Source organism: Ochotona princeps, chromosome 6 (assembly GCF_030435755.1).
Source record: "Ochotona princeps isolate mOchPri1 chromosome 6, mOchPri1.hap1, whole genome shotgun sequence".
Lineage (NCBI taxonomy): Eukaryota > Metazoa > Chordata > Mammalia > Lagomorpha > Ochotonidae > Ochotona > Ochotona princeps.
In genome coordinates, this window is record NC_080837.1 from 36588282 (window position 1) to 36614255 (window position 25974).

A 25974-nucleotide genomic window follows, 5' to 3' on the forward strand; every position below is an offset into this window, starting at 1 on the left:
GAGTCAGGAGCTCCTGCAGGCCTCCAACATCTAGGCTTTTATTTTGCAAAGTTCCAAAGCAATCGATGTTAGAAATGGACTCTCTCCCTCAGATAACTTTCTTCCTGGACCCTCTCTTTCCAAAAACGAGAGAAAGCTTCCACCTGCTCTAGAAAATGGAGCCAACCCTGGAGACCCTGAGAAAACAGCACAGGCTGAAGGTGCCCATGTGCCATTGGCGCTGTGCTACTGCTGCCTCACAGCAGCTCAGGAACGCCAACTGTGCATTGCTTTGTGTGTCCAGGACCAGCACAAGGAAGCCTGGAAAGCAGCACAGGGGTAGAAGCTGAAGACACAGAGGAAGCAGCACAAGTTCACAAGTCCTAGCTTCTCTTCCCCACCCAGTTGTAAACCTTTAGGCGGGCACCACAGGGCTCCCGTCACTTTCCCCTCTCAATGTGGTGATGACTCTGACTGCCAAGTGTCCTCCCTGCCCCCTGCCTTCTATGTCATGTCATAGTGATTCTTTTCTATTTTTTTTAAGATTTATGGGCCCGGCAGCGTGGCCTAGCGGCTAAAGTCCTCGCCTTGAACACGCCAGGATCCCATATGGGCTCCCGTTCTAATCCTGGCAGCTCCACTTCCCCTCCACCTCCCTGCTTGTGGCCTGGGAAAGCGGTCGAGGACGGCCCAATGTATTGGGACCCTGCACCCGAATGGGAGAACGGGAAGAGGTTCCTGGTTCCCGGCATCGGATCGGCACGCACCGGCCCGTTGTGGCTCACTTGGGGAGTGAATCATTGGACGGAAGATCTTCCTCTCTGTCTCTCCTCTCTGTATATCTGACTTTGTAGTGAAATAAATAAATCTTTAAATAAAATAAAAAAGATTTATTTATTTGGGGACCGGTGCTATAGTACAGTAGGCACTTCTCTCTGCCTCATTAGCATCCCAAATGGGCCTGGTTCATATACTGGCTGCTGTACTTCCCATCTAACTTCCTGCTTGTGAAAGCAGCAGGGGATGACCCTAGTCCTGGGGTCCCTGCACTCATGTAGGAGGCCCGGAAGAAGCTCCTAGCTCCTAGCTTTAGACTGGCTCTGGCCTGGCTCAATTCTAGCCATTGTGGCCATTTGGGGAGCGAACCAATAGACACAAGACATCTCTCTGTCTCTCGCTCTCTAACTCTGCTTTTCAAGATAAAAATAATTTAAGAAAAAAGATTTGCTCATTTGAAATGCAGAATTAAATATGAAATGTCAAGGACTCCCAAGAGCTTTTGTTTATACAGATTATACTCACCTATATTCATTATACTTGACGTTACAATGGAAAATATTTGTATTTATTAATTTATTTTAAAACATCATTAAATAAGCAAATTATACATTAACATTTTTATTATAGGTAACTGTTTTCTAAAAAAATATTGAGAAAAGTGGCACTGGTTTTCTTGCAAACTTTTTTCATGTCTGACTTAATAGAACAAAATTCTCCTATCTGCACCTGCCTTCTATATGCTATGATGTTATTCTAAGTATAGGAAGAAAATCAGGCCTCATTTGGATATCCAGTAGGGAAAGGGAGGATGTTCCAGGTCACCTAAGAACATTTTGTGGATCACACATGTTCTTAGACCAAGTGAGAACCAATGACCCAGTCTCTCGGAAACACCTTGGCATCTTTCCAACAGAGCAAGCGAGCTCATGGAGGCAGGGAAGGGACCCTCTGAGAAAACAGCCACGCTTAGTGTCTGGATGTTTCTCAAGTTCTGATAAGAACTTCACTTCAAACCTGTCAGACCAACATGGCATTGAAATGTAACCCAAAGGAGACATGCGCCCAGGCAGTGGGTGGAGGCACAACAGCTACAGGCAGCTGGCACACACCCACAGCTCTGGGGACACTGCCTCAGACGCAAAGGAAAAAAGAGAACATAGGGCGCTCATTCTGTATTCTGCAGAGTCTCCACATCCAAAACGCAGCCAGGCAGCGGGAAGACACCCAGGTGGTGGCCCTGCTTTTGTTTTGGCAGGTGAGGAATACTAGCCAGGGAAAGTCTAAGTGAACCCCAGTGAGGTGTCATCTTTCCCCTGAAGTACAGCTGTGGAAGGGAGGATTACCACAGGCAGACTGAGGGAGGGCTCCCCCGAGGAACAGGGCAGGGCAGGAGTACAGACTCCTGAGGGAAAGGCTGCAGGCAAAATCATCCCCCACTTCAATGAGATAAAGGGTAACCTCATAATGGCCAGTTCCCAAGGGAGAAGGGAAGAATAAAGCCATGTGTTTAAGTGCTCTTCTGGCTCTTATTAAGTAAGATGGAAAAAGCAGGTGGTTCGGAGGCGAGACAGGACTACTCATTCATACCAGACAAGAGTTATTTTCTAACCTGCAGATTGCAACCTATTAATGAAACCTGACATCCGATTAGTTGGTAATGAATAAGTAGAATAAAGAAATGAACCACACGGCATGTAGCAAGGCTAAGCATTCATTCTGAAACTTTGGGTTCATGGGCATACGTGTGTCCTCAGTCAAAACACAAAACGCATTTCTTGCTGTAGGTTGTCCTCCAAAACATTTGAAAGCTACTGGGATGCAATCCAGGATCCTGGGATGAAGGATAAACAAACTCTATCCCCCATCGTCAACATCCATCAGGGAAAACAGAAGATTTACAACTAAGCAATCCAGTATGTGACAAGGGTCATAAAAAAGCTGTGAAGTGCTCAAACAGGAGAAAGATGATTTCTGAACAGGATCAAAGAGAGGACCAAGAAAGTTTTCTTGGAAGGTAAGATGGTGTAAGGCACTATGCCTCAAACTGTAAAAGGATCCTGACAGGTAGAAATTTAAAAGCAATTCTCCCTTGAGGAAGCTATATGAGCTAAAGTTTAGCAGCAGGAAACTGCAGCAGAGTGGAGCAACGGTAAAAGCAAAGACGGTTTAGAGCAGTACTTTTACTGGGACTTCTATAGGCTCAACTGTAGATTCTAGGAAGTCATGGGAAGATTTCAAGCTGAGGACATGATGAAAACTATGTTTTGGTGATGAGGTATGTAAGATGTACATAAACAGGGAAGGAAAAGGCAAAGGGAGAAGAGGAGAAAACATCGGGGAATATCTACTTTTAGAAAACAGAGAACATGAGGTGTCTGAGATGTTGGAAAGGAAGAGAACCAAAAAGTGAGTGAAGGAGAAAATTTCCAGAAAGGAGAAACAATGGATGTAAATGCTGTAAATGAAGGAGGCAGGAAAGGAGTCTAGGAGCTGCTGCTGCAGGGGCCTATGGTGTAGGCAGCCTGTTATTAGAAGGGCACGCCACTTCGCACCCACCTCCCTACCAAGGTGTCTAGTGCCTGGGAAAGCAGCAGGGGATGACCCAAGTCCGTGGGCCCTTGCACCACGTGGGAGACCAGGAAAAACTGGCTCCCGGCTGCAGACTTGCTTAGTTCTGACAATTGTGGCCATTTAGGGAGTAAACTAACAGAGGGCTCTCTCTCTCTGAGCCCTGCCTTTCAAATACATAAATAAATCCTTAAAAAAAAAAAAAGGCATCCAGCACAGTAACCTAACAGATAAAGTTCTTGCCTTGCATGCGCCTGAGGCCTGGGAAAGCAGCAGAGGATGGCCCAAAGCCTTGGGACCCTGCACCTGCGCAGGAGACCTGGAAGAAACTCCTGGTTCCTGGCTTTGGATTGGCTCAGCTCCAGCCATTGTGGCCACTTGGGAAGTGGATAAACAGATGGAAGGTCTTCCTCTCTGTCTCTCCTCCTCTCTGTATATCTGGCTTTCCAATAAAAAATAAAATAAATATTAAAAAAAGAAAGAAAACAGAAGAAAGTCCAGAGCCAAAGGTAACACAGATGGCACAGCACAGTGTCCCAAATAGTCCCCAACCCTAAAATACCCTGGAACTCTGTGAGTAGAGCCATCTAAATTTTTCTAAAGATTTATTTACTTTTATTGGAAAGCTGGATATACAGAGAGGAGGAGAGACAGAGAGGAAGATCCTCCATCCAATGATTCACTCCCCAAGTGAGCCGCAACAGCCGGTGCTGCCAATCCGAAGCCGGGAACCTGGAACCTCTTCCCGTTCTCCCATGCGGGTGCAGGGTCCCAAAGCTTTGGGTCGTCCTCGACTGCTTTCGCAGGCCACAAGCAGGGAGGTGGAGGAGAAGTGGAGCTGCCGGGATTAGAACGGGAGCCCATATGGGATCCTGGCGTGTTCAAGGCAAGGACTTTAGCCGCTAGGCCACACTGCCGGGCCCATCTAAACTTTTCTAATCACAGTCTCTCTCTCAAGTCCAGTGTCCCAGTAAGTTCCCAATTAGAGCAGAGGCACCAGTCCACAAAGAGCCCATCCGTGGAGCCACTGCCGGGGGGACGGTTTTTTGCTTGCCCCCACAGCTTTTGTTAGTAGGATGTGCTCTCCCCTTCTCGGTGTACAGGGAGGGAATCTGCACTGGCAGGGGAGTGGCTGCTCCCTTGAGACAGAGAAAGAAGGGGCAGAGTCACAAAAGGCCAGGGTTACCTCGGATTTGGCTGACCTCAAACTGGTAAGGAAACTCCAGCAACTGGAAGAAAACTGATCTGTTTTCCTTGCCACGTTGTGTTGCCACTAGCTTCCATTTTCTTCTTACTACCTTCCCCCACTCCTCCATCTCTGAGTTGTAAAACATTCCAGCCAAACCACCAGCTTGCTATTTCTATAAACAAGCTTGTCGGAGATCTGTCCAAGACAGAGCACTCTGCTTTACCCTCTCTTCCTGCAGGTTAAGAATAACTGTCTCTTGCCCACACACTGCACTCTAATCTCACAAAGCACATTCTGGATGAGATTCTGAAAATTGCCACTTATGCAAAACCCACAGAGGAAGTCCAAGGCCAGAGGCTTTGTGCAGAGAGTCCAGCAGCTGGGCAGGGACCCAGTGACTGGACCATGTCACCATGCCATGCTCATTCACTTCTACCCCTTCACAGTTCAAGTGCCACCTGGCAGGAGGTAGGTGAGGCAGCACTGGCCACCCCAAGATGGGGGAACAGACCCTGTCTCTCTGCCCCTGCTTTCTCCTGCTCTACCCAGTGTGACTGATGTGCACTTCTGCCCTCTATACCACAACCTCCCAGAGGCAACAGGACAGAAACACCAGGCTCTCCTGCTTCGCACTCCAGAATGAGAGTTCAGCCCATTCTCCTGTGCTCAGCTTTTAAGGAGGTAAACCTGCCACTGTCTGCAAGGGGGTGACCTTCGATATCCTCCAGCCAGAAGCCCTCGGAGACAAGGAAAGTAGAACAAGCTTCCAAACCTGGCAGATCAACAGAATTATGCAAATGATTCCAGGGTTTTTTTCACACAGCAGTTCCCACTCTAGCCCACACTCCTGAAAGATTCTCAACCAGCAGATGCAGAGCAGGATTTAAGGAGCTGCATAGTCAAAGTTCCCCAGGTGTTTCTAATGATTAATCTGGCTGGGAACTATTAGACTAATGCATTTTATTTGCCCAACCTTAGCCCTTTCTGGGAATAAGAGGAAACAATGTTTCAAGTATTATTATAAGAAAACCCAGGATGAGTTTTGTGAAGAGAGAAACAGAAGCTCCCTTTAACTGAATGTGAACTCTGTGAGAACCGTTTTAAGCACTTCATGCTGATTATCTCACTCTTAACAATGTCATGAAAGACTAATAATAGCATCTCCACTTTACAAGGTAAGTAGTAAGTGGAGGAACCAAGAATTAAACCCAGGGCTGTTTAGGGTCTCTAACATCACCAGAGGGTCAGTTTCTGAAACTCACGACACCTTTGCGCAGGCCTCGGGGACAGGCCTAAAACCAAGACATAAGGCAGAGGGCAGCAGGATGAAGTAGAACAACAAGTACCTCTCTCATGCTAGCTGTAATGCTCCCCTTTTTCTTTTCTTTAAAATATTTATTTTAGACCCCAGTGCATGGCTCAATTGGCTAGTCCTCATCCTTGCAAGCGCCCGGATCCCACAAAGGATGCCAGTTAGTGCCCCAGCTGCTCCACTTCCCTTTCAGATCCCTGCTTGTGGCCTGGGAAGGAAGTGAAGAACAGCCCAAAGCACTTGGCCCCTGCACACGTGTGGGAGACCCAGAAGAAGCTCCTGGCTTCGGATATACTCAGCTCCAGTCATTTGGTCACAATGGCTACAAATGGGGAGCAAACTGGCAGATGGAAGATCTTTCTCTCTCCTTTTCTGTGTAAAATCTGTCTTTCCAATAAAGATAAATATTTAATATATATTCATTTTACTTACTTGAAAGGCAGAGTTAGAGAGAGAAGTGGGGGAGGGGCTGAAAGAATGGAGGGGGGAAGCTTCCATTCTCTGATTAACTCCCCAAATGGCCATAACAGCCAGGGCTGAGCCAAGTCACAACCAGGAGCTAACAGTTTCTTCCACAAAGGCGTAAGGACCCAAGCACATGGACCATTCTCTGCTGCTTTCCCAGGTACATTAGCAGGGAGCTGCATTAACAGTGCAGCAGCTGGGGATGAACTAGTGTCCATATGGCATTGCAGGTAGCATCTACATTGCTGGCTTCAGCTTTAATATTTCCTAAAACCAAACCAAACCAAACCAACCTAAAGTTTATCAGTAGCTGAAATAGGTCTCTAAAATGGTTCTGATTTCTGTTCACTGAGACACTTACAGAGAAAAAGGAGACAGAATATCCTATGTGGTTAGCACTAACCCATGTCCAGGCTGTGCTACAGCTTACAATCAAAAGGACAGCTAACAGCCTGTTTCCAGGGCAACCAGAACTGCAGTGTCAACAGCAAGAGAATCTAATTCTGTATGCAAACTGAGAAAGAGACAAGTAAGGCGTCAGCCTGGAAAGAGAGGAATGAGGAACTCTAGGTAAAGGGTTCACTTAGTGTACAGTCATCAGCACGTGTCCAAGTTCAGAAAGCAGCTTCTTTTTTTTTAAAGATTTATTCACTTTATTACAGTCAGATATACAGAGAGGAGGAGAGACAGAGAGGAAGATCTTCCGTCCGATGTTTCACTCCCCAAGTGAGCCGCAATGGCCGGTTCTGTGCCAATCCAAAGCCGGGAACCTGCAACCTCTTCCGGGTCTCCCACATGGTTGCAGGGTCCCAAAGCTTTGGGCCGTCCTCGACTGCTTTCGCAGGCCACAAGCAGGGAGGTGGAGGGGAAGTGGAGCTGCCGGGATTAGAACTGGCGCCCATATGGGATCCCGGGGGCGTTCAAGGCGAGGACTTTAGCCGCTAGGCCATACCGCCGGGCCCCAGAAAGCAGCTTTAAGAGCACAGGCCTGAGGGCTGGCACGGCAGCATACAAGCTAATCTTCTGCCTGTGGCAACAGCATTCCGCATGGGTTTGATTCTAGTCCCAGCTGCTCCACTTCTGACCCAGCTCTCTGCCTGGGTAATAGCAGAAGGTGGTTCAAGTCCCTCGGCCCCTGTTCCCACATGGGAGGCTTGGAAGGAGGTCCTGACCCCTAGCTTCATTATCAGCTCAGCTTTGGACAGTGTGGCCATTTACAGAATGAAATAATGGATGGAAGACCGCTCTCTAACTTTTAAGAAAAAAATAAATCTTAAAAGCAAAACAGAAAGAGCACATGCCTGGGACTGGCACTGTGGTACAGCAAGTTAAGCTTCTCCCTACAATGTCGGCATTAAAAATTGGCACCGATTTGAAATCCAACTGCTCCACTTCTGATCCAGCTCCTTGTTAATGTGCCTGGGAAAGCAGCAGAAAATGGCCTATGTGCTTGGGCTCCTACCACCCATGTGGGAGACCCAGAAGTCATGGCTTTGGCTGGGCTCTGTCCCAGTCGCTGCAGCCATTTAGGGTGTGAACCAACAGAGATCTCTGTCTCTCCTCATCTCTCTAGAACTCTGCCTTTCAAATCTTTTTTTTTTTTTTTTTAAAGATTTACTTTATTTTTATTACAAAGTCAGATATACTGAGAGGAGGAGAGATAGAGAGGAAGTGGAGCTGCCGGGATTAGAACCAGCGGCCATATGGGATCAAGGAGAGGACCTTAGCCACTAGGCCATGCTGCCGAGCCCTTTCAAACAAATCTTTAAAGGAAACATGGAACAAAACAAAAAAAGCACATTCCTGGAATAAGAGATAATTCTACATGCTCTTTATCTTCCACAGTTAAATAAACAGCACAGGGGTGGGTGGCATGGGGTGGTATGCAGTGAGAATTCGGCCCTCTCTACAGCAAGACCAGAACCACTGAGCTTTCTGAGCTAAGAGTTTGATCATCAAAGGTGACTAATTCCTCTTCATCCACTAACTCTACGTAATCTCTTAGTTTCCAACTTTGTAACCACAGAGAACATTATTCCTTATCTGAACTAAGTGTACAAAGTGATTGGGTGTTCAGGCACAAAACTGGCAGTGGACAGGCTCTTAGTGCCCCGTGATCACATCAACTGGAAAGATTTCTTTGATTTATTACTCTCTATAAAATGCTTCCTTCTCTTCCATTCTCAATCCCAACACTCTAGTTCAGGTGTTGGGACTATACCACATTGCTGGGTATAATCACCACTTTTTTGCTTGTTTGTTTTAATTATTTATTTGATAGTCCGAATTAGAGAGATTTTCTGTCTGCTGGCTCATTCCCATATGCACTGTAGTGACCAGGGACGGACCAGGCTGAAATCAGGAGCCCAGAGTATCTTCCAGGTCTCCTATGTGGGCGGCAGATAATGAAGTACTTGGGCCATCTTCTGCTGCTTTTCCCGCATGCACTAGCAGGGAGCTGGATCAGAAGTGGAGCAGCCAGGACTCTAATCAGTGCCCATACAAGATACTGCAGTTACAAGCAGTGGCTTAACTTACTAAACCACATCACCAGCCCCAACTGACAGTTTATTCGTAGATGCTGTGCACTTCCCAACCCACCAGCATAATCTTTTCAGGGAATAGCATTAGCCATATATCTGTTCCCTTGCTCAAGAATTTTCAAGGACTCTTTTTTTTTTTTAAAGCTTTATTTTTTTATTTTTATTACAAAGTCAGATATACTGAGAGGAGGAGAGATAGAGAGGAAGTGGAGCTGCCGGGATTAGAACCAGCGGCCATATGGGATCAAGGCGAGGACCTTAGCCACTAGGCCACGCTGCCGAGCCTTCAAGGACTCTTGACTGTCAACTAATGTACAAATGTCAGTCAGGCACCCACGTGCCCTGCCTTTCTCCTACTCACTGAATCATATGCATTTGTCAATCTGGATTAGTCATTATTTTGGGAAGGAGCCTCAGGGTTTTAGTACTCCTCTACCTGATGTGCCCTCCGCTTTCACCAACCCACACTGAAATCCTACCTTTCCTTCAAGGACCAGCTCAAATGTCACATAGCCTCTGATCCTCTCTGAGACACCTACCCAGAAATAACTCTTTCCCTTGTAGGATTTCTACACAGCACACATTTTGCATCATCCACATGGGTGTTCTACTTAGTACCTTACGATGAATTTCTACTGTGTCTTTTCATAATTTGTCTTATCTCTCCTGTTAATTTATAATCTGCTAGAGGGCAAAAGCCATTAATGGTATAATTCTAAAGCACAGGGCACTGTTTACTACTCATTCATGGACTCAAAAAATATTCAAAAATAGTGGCAATTCATTTGGTGCAGCAGCTAAAACACCCACATCCCAGATTTATGCCAAGATTTGAGTCACTGCTTCACTTTTGATGTCATTTCCTGTTAATGTGCACCCTGGGTTATGGCTCAAGTCATTGAATCCTTGCCATCCATTTGGGAGACCCAGATGGGATTCAGATCTTCTGCCTTCGGGAGGCCCATCTGTTTCAAGTATTTTGGAAGTAAACTAATGGATAGAAGACCTCTCTCTCTCATGTCTCTCGTTCAACTCTTCCTTCCAAATAAATACATAACCTAAAAAAAAAGTATAAGTACACTTTTGTTAATCTTCGTTGGATAATTCACTAGGAAGTAAAAGAATTCACTATTTATCATGGCCTGCCCTAGAAGCAAGGTTATAATACATTTTGGAAAGATGGAGGGAGGAATAGACGGAGTAATCCATGTGTCTGAAATGATCACAAACATTGACCTGGGGAAAACCATGCATGGCACAGCTTTCATGAATCCAACTGGGATTATTATCAATGACAAAAGTGACGGTGTTGTTGCTTTAAAAAAATCTTTAAGTATGTATTACAAACAGAAATAGATGTAATTATAAGAACATTCACAGTGTTATCTTTGGATGTTGACACTGTGGATGGGACATTTTCTTCACAATACTTCTCTGTATAATATCTTTCTAGAAAGCATATGTATCAAAGCTAACCAAGGAAATATTTTTGAAAATTTCAGAAATCAATTATTTCAAATTCAAAAGCTGGGCCCGGCGGCTAGTGGCTAAAGTCCTCGCCTTGAACGCCCCCGGGATCCCATATGGGCGCCAGTTCTAATCCCGGCAGCTCCACTTCCCCTCCAGCTCCCTGTCTGTGGCCTGGGAAAGCAGTTGAGGACGGCCCAAAGCTTTGCGACCCTGCAACCATGTGGGAGACCCAGAAGAGGTTCCAGGTTCCCGGCTTCGGATCGGCGCAGCACCGGCCATTGCGGCTCACTTGGGGAGTGAAACATCGGACGGAAGATCTTCCTGTCTCTCCTCTCTGTATATCCAGCTTTCCAATAAAAATAAATAAATCTTTTAAAAAAATCAAATTCAAAAGCTAATTATGGATTTTTCAGGAAGATATTTCTATGTCCACTGGGTACAAAAAGAAACATCAAAAACAAGTGAGCTTATTATACCAGATATATTTTTGAATGACATTTGTGCATAACTGCCTTAATGAATATACCAATTTTAAATTTAAATATCTTAGATTTAAATACCAAATACACATGTTAAAATTGGAGAGACTCTCACCTTTATTTTTTTCCCTAGTTACAAAAATACAGGCTCACTGTGAAAAATTCAAACATTACAGAAATACATAACGTCAAATGTCCAAGTCCACCATGATCCACCATCCCTCCCTGAGAACAGCTGACAGCAGTTTGGTATTTATAGCTTTGCTTTTTTATATGCATGTATGAACACATCCACAACTTTAACAAAAACCCAAATAATTATTAACACAAAAACACTGTTACACAACTTGCTATTTTGCTCCACCTGTCACATGCATATCCTTCTCTGTCAGCACATTTACACTGACCTCATTCTTTGCAGCAAGCACAAGGAATTTCCTTTTATGCATGTACAATAAAATATATTCATAGCTACTTGGGTTATCTCAAAGATTTCACTATTACGAATAACACCAAAAAATGTCCTGTTATGTATACCTTTGTGCAGCCTGTGCGTTTATATAGGGTACGACGCCAGCACTTTAATGGTTAGACCCAAACGTAGGATACACAAATTTTTTTTCAAATGGGTCTTTCCAACTTGCAATCCAAAGCTGAACTCATGCACTCTTTCACTGGCAGTACCAGAGCACCACTGTACCTACAGCCTGTGTGTGTGTGTGTGTACATATATTTAGGCAAAATGGTTGAGACAAAATATTTTACTTGCCCGGCAGCGTGGCCTAGCGGCTAAAGTCCTCGCCTTGAATGCCCCGGGATCCCATATGGGCGCCGGTTCTAATCCCGGCAGTCCCACTTCCCATCCAGCTCCATGCTTGTGGCCTGGGAAAGCAGTTGTGGATGGCCCAATGCATTGGGACCCTGCACCCGCGTGGGAGACCCGGAAGAGGTTCCTGGTTCCCAGCATCAGATTGGCACAGAACCGGCCATTGCGGCTCACTTGGGGAGTGAAACATCGGACGGAAGATCTTCCTCTCTGTCTCTCCTCCTCTCTGTATATCTGGCTGTAATAAAATGAATAAATCTTTAAAAAAAAATATTTTACTTGGGTCACAACTTTGGAAATGTAAAACAGTAAGTTATAAAATTAACACATTTTCACTCTTCCTGTAAATTCTTAGTCTAAAAGGATGCTACTGGACTAATCATACACTTCTCCAATTATTTCTAAATATAAATTAATTAGTCCCAAAAGAGGAAAAAGAAATGTCTTTGCCTAGAAAAGAAATTACTCTTGTTGAAAAGCATGTTAATCATTCAAACGGTTTCTAATCAGACACGGAAAACTGGAACTCTCTTATTCCTGGATTTCACTGATTTGATTTTTTTAAAAAATTACCCCCAAAATCAAAACCATAGTCTGAGATAAATTATGCAGTAACTAGTATCAAAAAAGAACATTTGCTAAGTCCTCCTTTTTGTGTGTGTTGTGGATACAAGTTACAATATTGGCAAGACAAAGGTACTGAAGATAGGTTCCAGTGAAAACCATGCAGAGGCTATTAAATGTTGGAACAGATAGACCTGAACACATGAAAGACACTTCTCATAAATAGAAACCTGAAGAAATAAAATCTTGCCAGAAAATTAGAACGAAATTCTTTGGGATTCTAGAAAGACCCTGATAATATTAGCTAGACCTTAAAATGTGCTTTCACATTCAATCTCACTTAAGCCTGACAGCAACCCCCAGAAAGCAAGCTTTGGGATTTCAACTTTATAGTCAGAATCCAGTTCCCTCAGATGTGAGGAAGGTACCCACAGCCCCTTCCCCATCACACACACACACACACACACACACACACAGCCTGGTGTGACTCAACCAAGAGCAGTGCCCATGCTTGGGAGCTTGGTAGGCAAGCAAAGTGTCAGGGTGGCCCTAATTCTGAATTTTAAAGTCTTCTGTCCTCTTTCCAATCCTGTTCTAGCGATCTACAAATTAACCTTGAGATGTCCTGCTGACTAGTCAGTTCTGGGTCTGTTATGAGCAAAAGGAGATTAAAGCTGCCTGGAGAAGGAAGGGCATCATAAGCAGAAAGGACGTGTTTAGAAGAGTCAGCAGCAAGTTATTACATCATAGGAAAATTATCATAAAGTCCAAAATCTGAGAAAAGCAGCCAATGAGCATCACGGTAACACAGGCAGGTTGGCCAGTTGCAAGTTCAGTCCTAACAAGCAGCTGCTTTCTCTTTACCAAGGAGGGGTTGAGAGGAGGCAAAGGTCAGGATCTGCGAGCTGCAGCTTCCGCCACCTCCCCAGCAAGCTGAGGGCTGCCCTCCATTCAGTCCCTCTGACTTGCTGCTTCCTTTGCTGAAGACAGCCTGGGGAGGTGCAGGGCAGCAGACCTTCAGCCAATACACTTTTGTACCTAGAATGTAGCAAAGTTGATTATTTGGGAAAAGAAACCAGAATAATACAAAAGAGATCAAGGCATTTGTTCAAGAAACTTAGCAACGTTGGTGCCCAAACAGCCAAATGGAGTCAAGTGAATAAGAGATCTCATTTCTGCCCACGTTCAAATTCACTAAATCCTGTCACCATCCAGGCCAGCCTTGGCCCAGGGCAGCTAGATCCAGGGTTCCCCGCTCCCCCACACACACCATAGAAAAGGGCATTTTGACCCAGCTATTCTACACAGCTTCAAAAACAAACAAGTCAGTTGTAGACTACCCAAGTGAAGTTCAGAGGAAGCGATGTGGGGTAGCACTCGGATTTAAGCAAGAGCATAAACCACACAATCAGTCTGTCAAGCAAGAGCACAACAGTTTGAAGCCCCAGGACACCCACACACAAAAACAACCACAGCATCTGTCAGTCTCCACTTTGTGCCTCCTCCAATCCCAAGGAAGATGCAGCATCTGGAACCATGCAGCTGCATTTTTGTCAATTAAACCTTTAAATCCCCCCACAGAACCACCAGTGGCACAGCTCCTAGCAATAGCGCAGGGTGGAGGTGGAAACGCCAGTTCAGGCAATCTGGAGTTGGAGAGCAGGCAGAAGAGGAGCAAGGATGTGGAGAGACGAGGTTACTAAATGATAGATCTAAAATAACAGTTTGAGAGATTTATTAACGCAGACCCACAGAGGGAAGCAGTGCGATTTTTTTTTAAACTACTTTTTCCCAACCTTAAAGCAGGGTATGACTGGTTAGAGCAATACTAGCCATACTTCCATGCTCAATGTCATGTGCTACCCACCCTGTAGGACCCCCTCATAGGAGGACAGAAGAAAGATGAGGGGTGGGCACTGGGCTTAGCCTGCTTTTGGATTCCAGCTCAGCCACTTACTGGCTGTGTCACCACCAACTACTCACCTAACCTCACTTATCAATTTCCTGATCTACAAAATGAGGACAGTAACAGTATTTAGAACAGAGCTGCACAGAGCTTAAACAAGACAATATATGTAAAATGCTTAGCACTGTGCCTGGGTCACAGCAAAAATTCAATAAAAGTTATTATTACTACTAGGAAGACTATCATTTTTTTAAATAATTGTTGAGAGAGTACAGTGAAGTCAAGAACCACTGCCCCTTGCCAACAAAGGTTGCACAGCGATGGTTCTGGTAAACACACTGCCTGAAAATGCTAAAAGACACAAATCTGTAAGAGCTGGGAAAAGGTCAAGAGTTAGTCCCAAGATATTTTAATTAAAAGAAACAAAACAGAACAAAACAAAAACAGCTTGAGGCTGGCATCGCGGTGCAGTAAGTTAAACTGCTATCTGTAGCGCAGGTGTCCCAAACCTGACTGTTCTGCTTCAGAACCAGCTCCCTGCTCATGGCCTCGGGAAAGCAGTGGAAAATGTCCCAATTATTAGGACTCTGGCATTTGTATGGAAGACCAGAGGAAACTTCTGGCTCCTGGCTTCAGCCTGGTCCAGCCCTGGCCATTGCAGTCATCCTCAGAGTGAACCGGCGGACAGAAGGTCGATCTCTCTCTCTCTGTAGGTCTTTCAAATAAATAGTTAAGTCTTTAAGACAAACAAAAAACTTGATTATACAAGGTAAAAACCTCATCTCTACCCTCACGCCCCACTAATATTATTAGCATTATACTGTGGAAACAGCTAACACCATGGCATTTATCTATTTTTTATTTGTGTTGTAGTTGTGTGAGCGAATCACTGTGTGATTATTCACAGGAGAGTATTATACTTCATCAACTTTCCTGTGTACTATAAGAATTTGTTCTGTTTGGGCTAGCATGACAATTCTCCCACAAGCACCAGCATCCCATATGGGAGCTGATTTGTGTCTCGGCTGCTCCACTTTCCATCCAGCTCTCTGCTTGTAGCTTAAGAAAGTAGGGGAGGACAGCCTTGTGCCCTGTACCCACATGGTAGGCCAGGAAGAGGCTCCTAGCTTCCCACTTCAGATCAGCTCAGCTCTGGCCACTGCAGCCATTTGTGGAGTGAACCAGCAGATGGAAGAAAGTCTCTGTCTTTCCTTCTCTGCAATAAATACATACATACATATATACGTACAAATAAACCTTTTTTCTTTCATTTTTTTGTACCAGCATTAAAATGGTGTGAGCTGAACTTCTGAATAAATGACCAGCAAGAAGTACCACTACGGGAAGACAGAATTCAAAACCAGATGAGACTTGTAATGAGAAGTTAGAGAATGTGGTGAGCTCAGCAGGAAAAAGAAGCAATGTTTAAATCCTGAGGATTGAATCAATTCCCTGCTCAGGATCCCTCCAAAAGAGCATCTGACAGAGTGATGAGGAAAAAGCTCAGCCATATGGCATCAGGAAAGGTTGTTCCAAGATCTTCAAGTGAATTTAAATCTCAAGTATGAATGAAAGGGCAGGAAAGGAAAGACATTGGCCTCTTTAGTTTGATTTCAGTTGTAGGGGGAGAGACAAAGTGGGTAAACTTGGGAACCCACTCTAAACAACATTGTTTTATGAACTAGGGAAACAAAAAGCATTGCAAACATTCTCTGTGATAAAATGATACAATGGGAGGGCGGAATTCCCTCCCTAGAAGACCAAGAGGAGCTGTACACACTGTGAACTCACTCTTCTCCAAGCATCCTTCCAAAGCAGAAGCAAACACTGCGGTCCACTAAGAAGGACTATGAACTTGCTGCTGGAACTATCTCAAGGAAGCAAAGAGTTGGAAAATCTGAATATCCAGTAGCCACCCTAAAAGCCTGCACTGCTCAGTCTGGCAGCCAGCCATTTATTTCTCAACCCCCAACCCCAGCCCACTTCTGCTGATCTCTGCCATATCCCCCCCCCTTTTTTATTTCAAGACGTACTTATTTTTATTACAAAGTCAGATATACAGAGAGGAGGAGAGACAGAGGAAGATCTTCCATCCGATGATTCACTCCCCAAGTGAGCCGCAACGGCCGGTGCTGCGCAGATCCAAAGCCAGGAACCAGGAACCTCTTCCGGGTCTCCCACGCGGGTGCAGGGTCCCAAAGCACTGGGCCATCCTCGACTGCCTTCCCAGGCCACAGACAGGGAGCTGGAGGGGAAGTGGGGCTGCCGGGATTAGAACCGGCACCCATATGGGATCCTGGGGTGTTCAAGGCGAGGACTTTAGCTGCTAGGCCATGCCGCTGGGTCCCCCCCCCCTTTTTAAGAAGTTACAATAAAATCCATAGATGGGGTTATAAACACCCAAGAAGGTGAGCAATTCTCATTCCAGTCTGCTGAGAATTGCCACAAAAAGGAAACTGACAGAAAACTTGGTCTTGTCCCATGTTCAACAATCGATCCCAGAGAGGCTGAACTTGTAGCAGAGGGAATGTGATGTGTAATGCAACAAATCCCACTGAAAACACTGAGCATTTCCCCCCTTGCCAACACTGATGCCTGAACATGAATAAAACCAAGTTACTATGAGAACAGAGGAACAGACCACTGTTCTTACAGAAGCTTAGTTTGGATAAACACAGTTCCAAATTGAACTCTTCTCCAAACAAAGGGGCAGTGAGAATACCCACAAGCCCAACTTCAGACCCAGGGCGTGGACAAGGGTGGCTGGCAGGCTCCGGGAGGGTGGCGGGGCGGGGGTGGGGGGCAGACTGAAGGCACACTCCAACTTGAGATTTTTCATTAATCAAGAAACAACACACAGGTGACCAGTAGAAGATAGTGAAGTCAGACAAATATCAGTGGCCCAAAGACATTCAAAATACTGATAGGGAATAAGATAGTCACTCCAATTGATCCAACAAGGTGGAACTGGCTGAGGGAAAAGCTTGGACAGCAGTGGCACTGTGAGCCCTGAAACCAAGGCGGGGAGGGAGGGCTTCCCAAGACAACTGAGTCTGAGGAGGCTGGGCTATTTTTAGGCAGTAAAGGAAGAGGTGTTGTTGAGTTCAGAGGGTGTCCTGGGAGAATCACTTTGAAGGCTGAGGGCAGCTGCAGGCACCGGAAGAAATGAAATGGAGATCAAAGAAGCAAAACCAGAAGAGCACCTGTTCTGAGGAGCTCAAGACACTTCACATGCCTTAATACAAGAACATATGAGAGTTGGACAACCCAATGCAAACTAGACTGAGATTGTTCACTCACACAAACACCAATGAGGGGCAGAGTTAATGTCATATGGATCTCTACCCTCCATCATCTGTTCTAGGCAGGGAGCCCAGACAGTGCACACCAAACACTAAAATATGATGGTTTCAATGAGTCCACAGGGAATCGGGTAGTGGAACAGTGACATAAAAGACTGGCTTGGACTCAGGGATATTATCACCAACTTTCTTATTTCTGCCCACAAGGGAAATTCCTCAGCAAGGCAATAATCAGCTCCTCAGATCTAACCTCTAACAGTGTAGTTCTCTCACTATCCCTGACATTTTACAGAGGATAGAAGATACAGAGGAGATAAAATCTACTCAAGAGGAAAAGTACACTTACGGATTTAGCACCATTGACATAGCGGACAAAACTACTGCCTGCAAAACTGGCATTCGAAGTGGGCACTGGTTCATATCCTAGATGCTCTATTTCCAGCTCTCTGCTTCTGTACCTGGGAAAGCACCAAAGGATGGCCGAAGTAGTTGGGGCCCTGCACCCATGTGCGTGAATGGGAAGAAGATCCTGGTTTGAGAACAGATCAGCTCTGGCAATTGTAGACACTCGAGTAGTGAACTAGAGAATGGAAGATCTCTTTCTCTCTATATAAATCTGCCTTTCAAATAAGTAAAAAAAAGAAGAGAGAGAGAAAGAAAATACACTTCCCAGGCTGGGGTTGTTAGTCCTTCCAGGACACCTCAGTGAAGACTTGGCATGAGTCCAACAGGCTTCAGGGTCCTTCCACAAAGACCAGGGTTTTGTACCTTGATGCAGCAGGCTTCTGGTACGACTCAACAAATACCTTGCTACCAAACTCTAACCCTAATGGTTCTAACAGAATGGGACCCAGGAATGTGTATTTTTAAAATGCTGTATAGTTATTCTGATACCTCATTGTCATCCTAGCCTATCTCCCATGTGAAGAGACATCAATTTGGAGTTAATGGTCCATAAGTGTGCTCTGTGTGTGTGTGTGTATACACATATTCCTGGGGCCAGTGATGTGGCATAGCCAGATAAGCCACAGCTTGCAGAGCCAGCATCACATATGTCCATCCGTGTGGGCTGGAGTCCAACTGCTCCATTTCTGATCCGGCTTTCTACTAATATGCATGAGAAAGCAGTGGAATAGAGCTCAAGTTCCTGGGCCCATGAATTCATATGGGAGACCCTGAATAAGCCCCTGGTTCCTGGCTTTGGCTTGGCCCAGGCGCAGTTGTTGCTGCCATTGGGGAGTAAAGCAGCAGATGGAAGATCTCTCTCTCCCCCCCATCTCTTCGCAACTCTCCCTTTAAAAAAACATAATTTTTTTTTTTTTTTTTAAAGATTTTATTCATTTTATTACAGCCAGATATACACAGAGGAGGAGAGACAGAGAGGAAGATCTTCCGTCTGATGATTCACTCCCCAAGTGAGCCGCAACGGGCCGGTGCGCGCCGATCCGAAGCCGGGAACCAGGAACCTCTTCCAAGTCTCCCACGCGGGTGCAGTGTCCCAATGCATTGGGCCGTCCTCAACTGCTTTCCCAGGCCACAAGCAGGGAGCTGGATGGGAAGTGGAGCTGCCGGGATTAGAACCGGCGCCCATATGGGATCCCGGGGCTTTCAAGGCGAGGACTTTAGCCGCTAGGCCACGCCGCCGGGCCCAAACATAAATATTTTTTAAAAAGTGTTTTCTATTACCAAATATACACAATAAAGACTTCCAATACTGATATCTGGTTAAACACTGAGAAAAAGCTGAAATTACATTAGTGTCAGTGTTCTTTCCTTCATGAAACCCACCTATACAAACTCTTATTGGAACCACATATTAAAAGGCTCAACAGGCCACCTTATAATCATACAAGAAACCTGGGGGAAGAAAAGTATTACATCAGCAACCATTAAAACAAACAAACAAAAAATCACACACAACAACAAACCACTGCGCCCAGCATGGTAGCCTAGCTTGGCTAAAGCCCTCGCCTTGCATCTGTCAGAATCCCAGATGAGTACCGGTTCTAATCACGGCAGCTCCACTTCCCATCCAGCTCCCTGCTTGTGGCCTGGGAAAGCAGTCGAGGATGGCCCAAAGCCTTGGGACACTGCACCCGCGTGGGAGACTTGGAAGAAGCTGCTGGCCTTGGCTTTGGATCAACTCAACTCCGGTTGCGGCCACTTAGGGAGTGAATTAACAGATGGAAGATCTTCTTCTCTGCCTCTCCTCCTCTCTGTATATCTGACTTTCCAATAAAAATAAATAAATCATTGTCTGGGCCCGGCGGCATGGCCTAGCAGCTAAAGTCCTCACCTTGAAAGCCCCGGGATCCCATATGGGCGCCGGTTCTAATCCCGGCAGCTCCACTTTCCATCCAGCTCCCTGCTTGTGGCCTGGGAAAGCAGTTGAGGACGACCCAATGCCCAATGCATTGGGACACTGCACCCGTGTGGGAGACCCGGAAGAGGTTCCTGGTTCCCGGCTTCGAATCGGCGCGCATCGGCCCGTTGCGGCTCACTTGGGGAGTGAATCATCGGACGGAAGATCTTCCTCTCTATCTCTCCTCCTCTGTGTATATCTGGCTGTAATAAAAAAATCAATAAATCTTAAAAAAATAAATAAATCTTAAAAAAAAATCTTTTAGAAACTTTAGGACAGGGAGAGTGAGCTAAGAACAACATACACATTTGCTTCTTAAAGAAAACACAGCTCTAACTTCAGGAACTGACAAATGTACACCAAAAACTTACAATTACATTTCAACAAGACTCAGCAGAAATGGCATAAAATGTTGCTGTTTTTAGGTGGAGCAATCCGCCGTGGGGGGAGGGGAGGGGAGGGGCGGGGGGAATCCCAGTGCATAAAAAATGTATCACATAATGCAATGTAATTAATTTAAAAAAAAAATGAAATGCAATAAAAATGTTTAAAAAAAAGAAAAGAAAAAAGAAAATACGTTTTTAAATTCTGAAAAAAAAAAGTTGCTGTTTTTTCTATTCCTTTCAGTACAGACACCCCTCTCCTTTTGAAAAAACTTTATAAAAATCCTAGTTCTCATTTATTCTTTAATAAAATCCCAACTCTTCTGGCTTTCTTACTGCAGCTTCCAACTCTATTTTTATCATATACATATGTATATATTCATATAAAATTTACTTATTTCAAAGTCTTATTTTACAGATAGAAAAGGAGAGACACAGAGAAAGGGGTTCTCTCCCCAAATGGCTACAATGGCTGGAACTGCACCAATCTGAAGCCAGGAGCCAGGAACCTCCTCTGGGTCTCCCACGCAGATGCAGGGTCCCAAGGCTTTGGGATGTCCTTGACTGCTTTCCTAGGCACAAGCAGGGAGCTGGATGGGAAGTGGAGCTGCCGGGATTAGAACCGACACCCCTAGGGGATCCCGACACATGTGAGGAGAGGACTTTAGATACTAGGCTACTGTGCTGGGCCCACATTTCTCCTGTATTAAACGTCCTTAATGTGCATCACTCTGCATCTGTGTACCTCTCCTTCTTAGGGCTTTCACAAACAGGCAACATCTCAACTCCTTTTTCACCATTTTATTATTCCTAGTTTTGATTTTTCTTCTAAAAAGATCACAAATTCCTTCTAAGCATTTTGTGTTCTTCTGCACTTCCAAGTTTATCTCCACTATATTTGGGTAAAGAAACTGTTCTAACTCATGTATTCCTTTAGTACCTGTTGTCTACACTTTTCTAAACAGTGTGATGTAAAGGAAAAAAACAAGCTCCCTGAAGGTGACTGCCCACAGCCATGGTGCAGGTCCTACGGGTTGTTCCTACCAGGTAGATATTCAGTATCACAACAGGAGACGGGCCCCAGCAAAGTTCCTGCGCACACAGACAGCTATTACACTGGGGGCTAAATATCCATCTCTTTGCTCTGGCTCCACAGACTATGTAAGACTATATTCAGCTGAGAGGTCGTTCCCTTCCGACCCAGCTTTGGGATGGATGAAGCCATTGGCAGCTATCTGAAACACTGAACTTATATTGGAAACAATGGGGTTTGGTGGCAATGCCAGGAACACTCATTATCCCCTCTGCTGTTTGTCTGGAGAGTTCTTCTCCCTTTGCCTCTCTGGTTGTGAAGTCTTTCCTTGATCATGGTATCTCTCCTGCCAGGTAAGTATGTGAAGTCTTTCCTAATTCCCCTAAGCTGACGAGAGCCCTCCCCACCCCCTGCATGCTTCCAAGAACTACCTACAAGCCAGCACTCGCCATACCACTGGTAATTATCTGTTTACATGTCTGACTAGCCACAAGCTCCTTGATGGCAAGGATTATGTTTTATTCATCACTGATTCCACACCTAATAGACATTCAACAAACATCTGTTGAATGTGTTACTGTTGAATGACTATCCTGTGGATCCCAGACCAAAATTTCAGTGAGTATTAACAATTTAAACTAACCTTCCATTATATGTTCCTACTGCACATACCGTTCTTGGCCACACACACACACGCAGGAGCCAAAGACAATGAGACTGCGTTCACATGCTGGTCAGCACCAAATCACCTGTCAGGAATACATGGGCGGGCCCTGCACAATAGCCTAGTGGCTAAAGTTCTCGTCCTTAACGTGCTGGGATCCCATATGGGCCTCGGTTTTAATCCTGGCAGCCCTGCTTCCCATCCAGCTCCCTGCTTGTGGTCTGCGAAAGGACGTCCCAAAGTCTTAGAACCCTACACCTGTGTGGGAGACTTGCAAGAGACTCCGGGCTCCTGGCTTTGGATCAGCTCAGCTCCAGCCGTTGAGGCCACCTGGGGAGTAAATCAACAGACAGAAGATCTTCCTCTGTCTCTCCTCCTTTATGTATATCTGACTTAAAAAGAAAAAAGAATACAAGAGCACTTCAAGACATTCTTGGAAAAACGGAATCAAAGCATGTTTATTTTGGCACACACACAAATCGCACAGCCGTGCACAATTTGCTCATGATACTCATTTTCCGTGAACTTGGGAAGAGCACTTGCAGATGAGGGAGTAGAGACGTCTTCCCCCAGTCAGACTCACGCTCCAGCTCCCAGGGCACGGGAGCCATGGAGGGTGAACAAGAGGCTTTGGAAGGGTCCTTATCTCCACCACCATGGCACCATGTGGCAGATTTGGATTCACAGGAAAACTATTTACCCTCTTGCCAAATTCAGTTAAGGTTCCTCTAAGGAACAGGGATCTGAACCAAGTCCTCCCAGAACCCTGCCACGTTATACGTTAACACTCTAAATCATTCCTCACTGGGTTTACTCATCTCTGAAGCGACCCAGGCAAGGCAATAAAATGCTGTTGTCTGAAATGACTCTGCCTGTGGCAAGCCAGACTGGACCAAGCATAGCTACTGTATTTACAGGTCACCTAGAAGGACACAAAATCTAATCTGATCCTGTGCGAACAAAGCCCTGGATTCCCTCAAGGGATTAAATACATTTCAGTTTATCTATTTTTGCATTCCCAAAGTTTTGGGACTCAACTGAACTGGACAGAGGATAAGGACCCCAACCTAGACAAAGTGAAGGAAATGAAAAGGATTTTTGCCTCCGAGGAATTTCCGTAACCAGGATGGATGTGGCTCTCGGCATACAGTACATCAGATAAGCAACATTCAGGGGCAAATCAGATATCTGGCTCTTTGCAAGTTACAAACCAGGAAGCTCCACCTAACCTAGGTCTCTTAAACATACTAATAAATCTGTTTGAATCCACACAAGACCAATTACCAAGTTAAGTCATCAAAGTGTTTGCTTCTTTTTCTGCTACTACAATCTTACGTAACTCCAGCTGTTTCAGTAACATCTGTAGCTCCATTAGTCATAACTTCAGCCTTTTACAGGGCCCCACTAGCAGCTTCCAAGAAGGGAAACTGAGTCACGGCATATCAACCAGCTTCCCCAAGCCCACACTTAGAGTGAGGTCACAAATGAACCTGTGTTACCTTCCTCTTACTCACCATTTCACAAACCAATCTCAGCATGTTCGCCCACCCCTGCTGCCTTTCCCCTCAACCTTACTAAAGCCAGATCCCTGTCTGCTCTCTGGGCACGTTTGATCGTTTGGAGCCAACAGGGGCTTCCCAAGAAAGAGGAACCCAGAGGAGAGGCGAGGGTTGGGACTCACCTTGGAGCCGAGGTCCTCCCGCCGGTTTCCTGCCTTACTCCTGCGCAGTTTGATGGAGGGAGAGCGCAGCAGGTTCTTGATCCGGCTGGTAATGGTTGATCCTTCCACAGCCATCACGGTGAGGAGCCCTCTGGTCGTGTCTCAACATTGGCACTGCCCTCTCACTCCACAGGACCTTCCAATAAGCCCTTGCCTGAGGTGACAGATGCCGCCTAAGCATCGCATGAGGCGACTTATGGCTCAGACCTCCACGTTTTTTCCCTTTATCCCTACCTTCACGCCCTGAGTGGTTTCTCACAACGCCGAACGGAAACCCCATGAAAAGGGGGGGCGGGAGAATCCTGAGTCCCAAAGAAATGCCAGGCCCACACCCTCCAGAGGCGTTTAACATTAGAGATGGGATGGGCCCCGAGCAGGGCCAGTGCAGGTCTGCTCCCCGTTAAAGCCCAACTGTTCCCATGGCAACTGGGGAACCAAGCCAGAAAGCTGCCCAGGCCCCTCGTCGCGTCCCGTAGGGAGCCGGGGCACCTGTGCCGGCGGTCGCGGGGTCTCCAAGTGGCCCGACAACCGACCCAGCCTCGGGAGCCTCCTCCCCCACCCCCGACCCTCGGGAGCTCGCTCTCCCTCTTCCACCCCCTCGCCCCAGGACGGCCCTCGACTTCTCTCTCGCCCCACTCACAAGGCCGCCACCTCGCGCACTCCCAGCGCCCCGCTCGCGCCCAGCCTCACCAGCCCCGCAGCGCGAGGGTCGCCCGGCTCACTGCGCCCTCAGGCATCGCGCTCAGCGATTTCACCTCCGCCGCGATAGCGGCAGCCGCAGCCGCAGCTATGGTGGCACGAGCGGCTCAAAACGCGAACTGCCGGTTGGGCCGAGCTAGGGGCTGGGTAGGCGGGGCCCACGAGACGGGGCGGCCCACAGCCAGGAGGGCGTTGCCAGGGTGGACAGGCCAGGCTATCGAGGGGCGGAGTCAGCAGGCAGGCAAGGAAGCAGAGGACTAAGGACTCGGGAACCAAGGATTTCACACAATCATGGTCTGTAGGAATTGTTGCCCACGGAGCCTGGCTCCAGAATAAGGCAATCAGGCCTTTTATGGTATTGCCAGGACTGTTGTCCCAGGGAACTGCGCCTCCCGAAGCCCCAGGACGCTAGCCACGCCTCCCGGGAGCCAAGGTTGGCATTTCATAGCCGCAGATCAAACTTAAGTTCTGGTTGGATTACATAAAGTCGCGGTGAGGCGAAAAGTTCTGCCCTCAACATGCACCGTTTGAGTACTCCCAAGGTCTTCAATATTTTTAGCGCGCCGTCGACCCACTCACTCCAAACGCAAGGAACAGCGTTTTGCACTCGCTACCTGACTCATCCAATACAAGGAATGGCTGGGGTGTGGGGGGGTGTGCTGGTCAAGTTGCAGGGAAGACAGCCAACACGCCTACAACATCTATTTGCTTCACGGTTTCGTCGTCGACATCCAGCATCCCTCCGCATGCTCTTATATCCAGTTAAAACAGGATTTCTTACTCCAGATGCCTTCCTCGCTTACGTCAAAATTTGTGAATTCTTCACCCTGGGACTGTTACTTAAGCCACCCAAGTTTGCTGGTGCTAAATTGTTTTTCCAACCTTGTGCAAGGAGTGATATCTTACCTGCTACTTTGCAATTTATTTTCTAGAAGCCCCTGGACTCTCTAAAGTTATTAAAGAAACTAAATCTTATCAGAAATTAGTCTAACCTGGAAGACTCGGACCTGAGACGTTCAGACCAGTTGTCTGTCCCCTTACAAACCTTTGGAATCCCTGAAGATGACATGTTGGCAAGAGTTAACTTTGCAGTAGACGGGCTTGGTACAGTCAAGTGACAATGCAGGCATGTGCTTGTAGTGTACCGCATCTACACGTGAAACGGAAGATTTGTAAAGCTTACGATTTGGTACAGAGATGACGGCCGTCGTTCCCTAGACCAACTGGCAATTGCTCCCCAGGGCACAAGTCTTCCTTCCCTCTTCAACCACACACTACAGATGTAATGCAACATAAAACAGGATTCTCAGATTTATTTCTCAAACTTTGACACAAGGTCAATCTACAGGCACAACTGCATGAGAGATGGCTTCCTTCAACCCCTGGTGATTTGACCGCACCTTGGCATAACTGAATGCTAATAAATGCTGCCCCCTGGTGACCAGTATGCTGCACACCCTAGTGACTGCCATCCCACCTACAAAACAAGATGTCCACGCGATTCTCCCTAATGTACTCCAGGTCATTTTTTCTGTGCAGTAGCAGTTTCTTCATTTAGTATTTTCTAACCACTCAAGCAAATAAGTTTACTAAGTATCACTGGACATTTCCTATCCCAAATTACTCTGGTTTAACCCCCAAGAAATATTCCCCAGGTCCAGCGGCCTAGCGGCTAAAGTCCTTGCCTTGAACGGGCCAGGATCGCATATGGGCGCCGGTTCTAACACCAG

At 46.2% G+C, this 25974-nt stretch overlaps 1 protein-coding gene across 7 annotated transcripts in view; it reads right to left on the reverse strand.

Annotated features, from left to right (window-relative positions):
- The window catches only part of MAPKBP1 (mitogen-activated protein kinase binding protein 1), a 51622-nt gene extending 26655 nt beyond the window's left edge, over positions 1-24967 (reverse strand). For 5 of the 7 annotated variants that reach the window (XM_058666020.1, XM_058666019.1, XM_058666017.1 and 2 more), the window contains exons 1-2: positions 24236-24967; positions 23507-23699 (exon numbers count right to left, since the gene is read on the reverse strand). In XM_058666020.1, the coding sequence (XP_058522003.1) occupies positions 23507-23620 (114 nt within the window). In that variant the 5' untranslated portion in view covers positions 23621-23699; positions 24236-24967. Of the gene's footprint in view, positions 1-23506; positions 23700-23779; positions 23980-24034; positions 24173-24235 lie in introns of those variants that run through there. The other 2 variants (XM_058666015.1, XM_058666014.1) reach the window with 2 other exon arrangements.
- Positions 24968-25974: the final 1007 nt, after the last annotated feature.